Source organism: Euphorbia lathyris, chromosome 8 (genome assembly GCF_963576675.1).
Source record: "Euphorbia lathyris chromosome 8, ddEupLath1.1, whole genome shotgun sequence".
NCBI classification, from domain to species: Eukaryota; Viridiplantae; Streptophyta; class Magnoliopsida; order Malpighiales; family Euphorbiaceae; genus Euphorbia; species Euphorbia lathyris.
The window spans coordinates 54,817,251-54,825,388 of record NC_088917.1 but is presented as its reverse complement, the minus strand read 5'-3'; the positions used below and the strand labels follow the sequence as shown (position 1 = coordinate 54,825,388).

At 34.1% G+C, this 8,138-nt stretch overlaps 1 protein-coding gene across 1 annotated transcript; it reads right to left on the bottom strand.

Annotated features, from left to right (window-relative positions):
- Positions 1–860: 860 nt before the first annotated feature.
- Positions 861–4,390, bottom strand: LOC136204079 (protein OS-9 homolog). Its single transcript, XM_065995264.1, has 8 exons — positions 4,165–4,390; positions 3,319–3,395; positions 2,539–2,742; positions 2,313–2,387; positions 1,877–1,992; positions 1,662–1,728; positions 1,448–1,554; positions 861–1,230 (listed from the first exon to the last, which is right to left on the bottom strand). Exons 1-8 carry the CDS (start codon positions 4,244–4,246, stop codon positions 1,071–1,073), a joined length of 888 nt encoding a protein of 295 aa, XP_065851336.1. The 5' UTR covers positions 4,247–4,390; the 3' UTR covers positions 861–1,070.
- Between the last annotated feature and the right edge of the window lie 3,748 nt (positions 4,391–8,138).

Below are 8,138 nucleotides of genomic sequence, written 5' to 3'. Positions count from 1 at the left end.
CTGATTAGGATTAAATTTACACTGTGTAATAAAATCAATGGCAGCTAAGAAAGGGGACACCCACACTGGGACAGCTGATTTTAATCCGGTCTCATACATCATATACTATTTTATTTTCTTTACTTTTAATCCATTAACTTATTAATTTATTAATAAAAATTGATAATGAATCAATATTAATTAAATAAAAAATATTTATTAATATTTATTATTAATTGAATAAATATTTATAGAATTTTTAAAAATGTTACCATTATTATTACCAATTTTTTATATTTTATGAGCCAATTTTATAGAATATTACCATTTTATATATAAATCTTATATAATTTCTACCTAAAGCATGTATAACATGTGACTAAAAAACAACTGCTCTTTCAACATTCTTTTTGAAATAATCTCTTTTCAACATTTTAAATAAAAAAAAAAAACAGACCATTTGAAACAATTGCTATTTCAATATTTTTTTTGAGACAGACAAATAACTTTTTTTGCCTATAACTAAATACATCACGTGACTAGGAGATTGTGAATGGCCGTGCACAAATTGGATTGCAGCACGCACACTGCATTCATCCCAACTCCTCTACCTTGATTCTGTGCTGGAGAGTGAGCTTGTTTTTGTTGATTTTGTGCTGAAGAGTCTCCCAATCCAGCGACTCTCCAGCTTTGAGAGACTCCCAAACTTATGACTAATGGTTAGTAGTTGTTTGCAAATTACAAATTGGTCTAGAGTTGCTCTTGGTTATGAACCTACATGACTATTGAAGATGTTTAGATGCTAGCAGAGGCTGGCCGTATGCTATAATAAGCTTCGATGCATCTACTGTTACATTTTTAATGGTAATGTCAATGCAACATTCAACAAAAAACAGCATAAAGGATTCTCCACTAATTGAAACAATGCTCTAACTGCAGATAATATGCTTAACCTTATCTATGAAAATCAATCTATCCGGAATTCCACTCTACCCTCTAAATCTCTCTCTACAGTGTAGCATCTGTTTTCTTCTTTAAACTTTTCTAATGTACAAGAACAGTCGACTTAACAAGAAAATGTTTCACCCTCACTATTCTTTTGAATCATGGTTAGATGGTTCTTCAATGTCAGATACCATGATAATGTGCTTTTCTTGGGTCTTCTCTTTCCCACCCTTTCTTTCCTTTGAATCCTTTGAAACTACATTACAGTTAATGGTGTGCCATACTGGTCTCTCTTCTTGGAACAATCTGTTGAGTCAAAGATAGATGCACTACATTACAAAAAGAAAAAAAGAGATATGCAATTGGAACCAAGTGCCCTAGTAATTTTTTTTGTTATAGAGGAAAAAAAATAAAACTTTATTTATCTATTTCGCTCCTAAAATAGCATGTAATGGTAGACCTTTCAGAAGTCTTTAGGGACTTCAGCACCGTTTGTTAGTTAGGGAAAGAGAGAGAGACTTACGGGTGCTTGCAAAGCATAGGGACTTGTACTGTAAGAGCATACTTGCATGTGGATAGCTCTGTGATAGAACTAATCATAGCTCTTGGCTCAGAGCATACAAATCTCACCTACAGATTCAAATGAAGTGTAAAATTCAACAGATTTCAAATTTTTCGAGAACCACAAACAAAACAGAAAGATTGTGAAGCCAACAAAAGTTTTTTTTTTTCTGTACCTCAGTTTCACGGGGCTGATTTGTAAGGTCGCATGCGGTCCCATTTGTATATTGATGAGCATGATATCTATACAAGTGCAAAGAATTTAAAAATGGATGATGTTACATTCCAAATCATAGTCCCCATTCTTTCTTCACTTAAATTTCCAAGAAAGAAATATCCTCCAACTCAATAAATTGATCTCAAGCACACAAAAAAAAAAATGAAATCATACCTTTGAGATGCATCTTTTGAGCGCGGGTCTTTCAATGTAGAAACATCAGATAAATTCTGGTTGAATGTAGCTGTGGCTTCTTCATCATAAACACCCAAAACAAATTCTTGAACCACCTGAAATGACCAAATATATATCTCATTGGCAGGGGAACTTGTAAGGAAATGCTTTGCCAAACTTCTAATTGTCTGATATTGTTGCTATTAGTATGAGAAGCACGTTACAAAGAAATGGTGGAATGCGGCCATGTTTTGGCGATTCGATCCACATATATTTTATGAAGATATCAATCTGAACAGATGTTCATAAAATCACGAGTATTCAACAACCACCAGCATGCTTTAACTCATAAAAGTAAAAGAAACTCACTTCAAAAGCAACAAGAAAAATTACAAAATTGAACTCGACGGCAACTCTAGCATGCTAAAGTGATTACCTTATTATCATCTTCCAGATGAACCTGCCGTAACTTCTTTTGATAGCAGAATTCATAAGACCACCAACCCTCTTGCTGCATAAAGATGCATATAAAGTGATGATTCATCACAGGAAATTCATTATGAATTCTTACAAAATAAAAATACATCTAATTCAAAAATAAGGTTTATTTTCAGTAATAAAGATAGGAATTGTGCAACAGAGAGATCTATAACATTACTGACTCTAATAAAGCATCGATCTTTCAACACTTCAAGTAGCTCATCAGGTGTTTTCAATTTGACCCGTTTTTCAGTTTCCATAATCATGCTGCTCATATTCATCAGATTAACAGGCTTTCCACTTTTGGCTTTCTCCATCTTGGGCAAGTAACATAAATAATTCTGTCCATTTTTGTTGGGCATAACCACTGACTCCTGGTCCTCCTCCTGAAAATTTGTTGGCATCATTAAACAAGAGAAAAGCAAGATATAGGACAAAAAAATCCAAACATATACCAAGGGAAAATAAATTGGTGGTTATAGTTGTATCAAAAGACCAAATTGATAATTATGTTATGGTGGCAACAAAATTCAGTACACATCATGGAGAACATTATGGTTAAACAAAAAGTTCTATCCTAGCCTAAGCATATTAGAGTCGAATCAGATAACATATAAAGATAACAGAAGTTACATATGACGAATTATGTAGTTCGAAATGTGATACAACTCAAAAACATTATCGACATCTTTGACATATAAATTTAATTCTGAAAACCATTCCTTATTCTACAATATGTATGAAACGCATTTATTGAGCCATATATAACTTTGTAGAAAATTCCCAGTCATGATCATGATGGAATGTGGCAACCTAAGAACTCTCAGATAAAAATTATATGCAAGGAGTTTGAGATACAAACATACAGACATTGTTAACAAGAAGAACAAAAAATCTCAGGTTGAAATAATCTTCTCTATGTTATGTGCGGTTCAAATTAAGACAAACCTAAGCTTACTTACTGGGTGAAAAGGTGAGTCTTCAGGATGGAATTCAATCTTGTACTTTGGCTCACGAGAGGTGCGAGTGAAGGTACTACCTGGCAATTACAGAAAGTTAGAAAAGCACAGTTGTATAGGAAGTTTTACACAGAACAGAAACTATCTTGACCAGAAATATTACAATTAGAAATTTAGAATGCAGTAAACAAGAATCTTCAGGTGGTTCATTCCCAGAAAAGGAGCAACTTAATTGGCAACATAAAGATACATGACAGTCTCCAATAAGATATCATAACAGTCTAAGACTCTAGACCCCTAAATTTAAACTATTCCCGAATTCACCATCAACCATATGTCCATCTGTGAAGACAGCACCAGAGTTGAACCACTCCAAAATTTATCTTTATAATTCTTTCAAGGGATCGCATTCTAACCCCGGTTGTGCTAGCCTTATTGGACAAGTAAATTAGCTAGTATCCCCACTCATTATTTCTTATTGGAGTTTGTACGCCAATATCCCTGGGCGAAATCAAAGATGCTCAAACTACATGGGATTGTCATATATCAAGTCTGCAATATAATGAAATATGAGACAATTTAGATAGTTGAAAAATGTCAACTGTTCTGTTTCCAATCTCTCCAAACACGACAAGAAGAATAAAGAAAGAAATGAAGCTCATCGGCTATTGACTCGGCCGGAACACAAACGCCGAAATTATGCTTTATACACTCCTAGAAAAACCCGATTCCTTCAAAAACATCATACCTCAAGCTAGCATCAAATAAATAAACAGAAAAATGAAAAAAAAAATCTCAAATTAACGAAGAAAATCAAACCCCTGCACAGATATCCAAGTAAAGACTTACCCACATGACCTGGAAAGATCTGATCGGCTAAAACAAAATTGCAGATAGTGTAAAACACAAGAATTAAGCACAGAAATCTCATATTTGATGTCCCAATACTATTTTCCGTAAATGCTTCTGGCAATAAACCAAGAAACCTTGGCAAACGATCAATAGATTTTGCAATTTCTGGGTTTTTTTTTTTTTTTGGAGAAAAAAGCAGCAGTGCCTACCGCGAAGCTAAAATTCTCTAGTGTTGCTGACTATCACCTTCCACGCTGAACAAACCAATCCCATTTTGCCACATCAACGAAAACTGTACTATGTTTCGTAATGGGCCTAGCTAGATTTTCCAGCCCATAAATGTAGATAAGCTGGTTAATCCATTTCTTAAAAACCTTTGACAACAAGATTGCGGAAGTTAATAATTGAGAAATTTACTTCATGTTAAGAAATTATTTAGGTAAAGTAATAATTTGAATTAATGAAATGTAGAAAAAAGTGATATATGTAAAATTAGTTTTTTTTTATAGTATAATTTATAGGTATGATTGTAATGTAAAAAGTTCTAAATGTTTTGCCTTATTTAACCGAAAATGGGCAAAATAAAATTTGAAAGAAAAAATTAAAATATAAATTATATATTAAGTAAATTATGGAAATTGAAAACCCTATCAAAACTAGTACTAATGATTCCTTTTAAAAAACAACTAGTAATGATTTTGCACAAATTTAATTTGGAAAAATTACAAAACTAAGTCAAATTGGAGGCTCATTTACATATTTAACCCATTTACTCAACCTACTACATATCTAGATTGTTTTTGTGTGACTTTCCAATAATACCCTCAATATTTACGCGCGTCTTGCCCCCTCCCGTCTGACTTCGCAGATTTCATATTATGCGAAGCCTGCGAAGCTAATGTTTGGGTTTATATGCGAAGCCTGTGAAGCTAAAATTTAGTTTACTTGATGAATTTAATTCGCATATTCGAAGCCTGCGAAGCTAAAGTTTACTTGATGAATTTAGTTCGCATATGCGAAGCCTGGATATGTTTTGAAGCTATTTCGCGAAGTGGTATATAACAAAAAAAATGGCAAGCAACAACGGATTCTAACATTAAAATCATAACATTATCAAAATTTACAACAAGATTGCCATAATAACAACATTAAAATCATAACATTATCAAAATTTACAACAAGATTGACACAATAAACTCCTAACAAATCACTTCAAAGTGAACCTGACTAATCCGGTACCAATTTTGAAGCGGATGAGTAATGTTGGTGTGCACCGTGAGACACATCCATCCCAAAAGGTCTAGACTGAGTCCAGACCTTTTGGGATGGATGTGTCTCACGGTGCACACCAAGATTACTCATCCGATTCAAAATTGGTATCGGATTAGTTGGGTTCACTTTGAAGATTGGCACCATGGGATGGACGTGTCCCATGGTGCACCCCAAGATTGGCACAATCTCTCCTAACTAACCATTTCAGGAGTGAATGTGTCAATCTTGAGGGAAGTTCATCCCCATACAGGAAGGAAAATCATCTCCCCTACAGCCCCGTACGCCGCCTTCCAGAAAGGGATGTTACGTATTCAACCACCTTCAGAAAAAATTAATCGTGTTAGGCAGGGAAAAAGACGATTTTGGCTTCGCGAAATGAAGATTAGTGAAGCATGCGAATGTAAATGTGCAGGGAAAGAGGTGATTTTACTTCGCTAATCGATTTTTTCGCGAGGTATGCGATGTCTGAAACGTGACGAACTACGTCGCATATCGATGCTTTCGCGAAGTCTGCGAGGTCTGAAACGTGAGGATCTATTCGCAGACTTCGCAAACTAATCGATTCGCGAGGTAGATCCACACGTTTCAGACTCTTTCTCTTCGCAGATCTTCGCGAAATCATCGATTCACGAAGTAGATCGTCACTTTCCAGGCTCTTTCTCTTCGCAAAACTTCGCGAAACCATCGATTCACGAAGTGTATTCATGAAAAAACGCAGAAAAAACAACAGATACTTATATTTTTCGCCCCTTTCACCCCCAAAAGTGACAATAACAATATGATAACATGGGAAAAATGAAGGAAATAACATAGAATAACCATTTCTAACATGGTAACAAGAAGAAAGAAACCAAGTGACGAACAGGAAGATGAAGAACCATGGCTTCATTTTCTAGGGTTAGGAAGTTGCAGAATCAAGAGATGAATAGAGGAAAAAGAGAAATTCATTGTGATTTGGTGAAATGGTGTAGATTTCGTGCAATTTAAAGGAAGAAAGGAAGATCAAAAGTCTTTAGGAGCCAACTTTTCGCGTAACCAATGAGATAGTGGGAGCGGCTGTTCGCGAGTGGTGGGAAGTGGGAAGGTTAGGAGTATTATGGGAAAGTCATACAAAATCAGTTTAGATATGTAGTAGGTTGAGTAAATGGGTTAAATATGTAAATGGGCCTCCAATTTGACCTAGTTTTGTAATTTTCCCATTTAATTTTAATCGTAACTTAATAAGAGTATTAATTAATGAAAAGCATTATAATATACCCTTGATATTTCATTTTTTATTCATTAAAGGGTTAAGGTGCAAAAATACTCTTAATGTTTTGGGTTAGGAGCAATTTTACCCCTAACATCTAAAATTGTGCAATTTTATTCCTAACGTTAGAAGCCAATAGCACTTTTACCCCTAATGTTGATAAATTGGGTCAATTTGAAAAATAATTCATCAAACTGTCTTCTCGGTCATGAATCTTGTCATCTAAACTTTACACGTGTGTTATCTTATCAGTAACAAATCACAAACATATGTTGGGATGTGAAAAAAATAAATAAAAAAATAAAAAATATAGTCTTTTGTACGAATTGGGAAAAAAATTCAAAAAATTCACTGAATTTATAAATATTAATCTCCAATTCTATTATTAAATTATAAAAAACATGAATTTTTTTAAGAACGAATTGATATGCAATGGGTGCAAAATGGAATAAAAAATATCTGTGTTTTATAATATTGTCTAAAATTTACCCAAATTATCAACGTTAGGGGTAAAATTGTTCTTGGCTTCCAACATTAAGGGTAAAATTGATTTATATTTTTGCTATGTTATTGCAAGCATGGACTAGCAATCTTCAAACTTCAATGAATTAAAAATATATATATATAATGCTAATTTATACTCGATTTAATATCTCAAAAAAACTATTAACACATATGACATATAAAATTCTTCATAGAAGATCAAAGGAGCATATAGTTCAGTTGGTACACCTCTAAATTTAGAGGTGAAAGGATATAGATTCGAATTTTGAGGTCTCATTTGACTGATCCACGTGGCTCTGATTGTTACTATTGAGGAGGGAGCGTTTAATTCGTCCACGTGTATTATGATAAACTGTATGATAGGGTTTCGTTATGGTAGACGAACGAAGGACAGATCCTTGTGGACTTTGGTCTGTCTACCAAAGGTAGCATTCGGTTGAAGATGAGCTTCATCTTGTGAATTGGACAAAGTCCTCCTCGGTTGATCTGTTGAAAATTTCTATCTGATTTGAGAAATCTTTTCTTGAGATTTGATTGGATGCCTTTTATTTTAGAGCGGAGATAGGTGAAAATGTGTATAGTATCGTTAATTACTAACAAGCCACGTGAAACTAAAAAGGTGAAATCACCCTTACTACATTTACGACAGACGTGCTGAGTTTTTCACATGTATCGTTTCAGCGTGTTGCTTCTCGTTAATCAATACCCCTAATTACTGTCGTTTTTTGACATTTGGGTTTGGAACAATGTAATGATTAAAAACCTTATTATTAATTTCATCTTCTTATCACCCTCCCTTAGAAGCCCATAAAAAAAGAGCATACTTCAAAGGACTATTCTACTTTCTCTCGCTTACCTTTGCCAATTACTTAAGAATTTAAAACAGTGGGTTTTCGTTTCCTTGTCTTTTTCATCTTCTTTGTTATATGGATGGATTGAGATGAAA

Coding starts and splice junctions, on each gene's coding strand:
- LOC136204079 (XM_065995264.1), bottom strand. CDS start 4,246: ATGAGATTTCTGTGCTTAATTCTTGTGTTTTACACTATCTGCAATTTT. Junction 3,396..4,164: donor GATCTTTCCAGGTCATGTGG/GTAAGTCTTTAC, acceptor TGTAATTGCCAG/GTAGTACCTTCACTCGCACC. Junction 1,555..1,661: donor ATCAGCCCCGTGAAACTGAG/GTACAGAAAAAA, acceptor TTGAATCTGTAG/GTGAGATTTGTATGCTCTGA.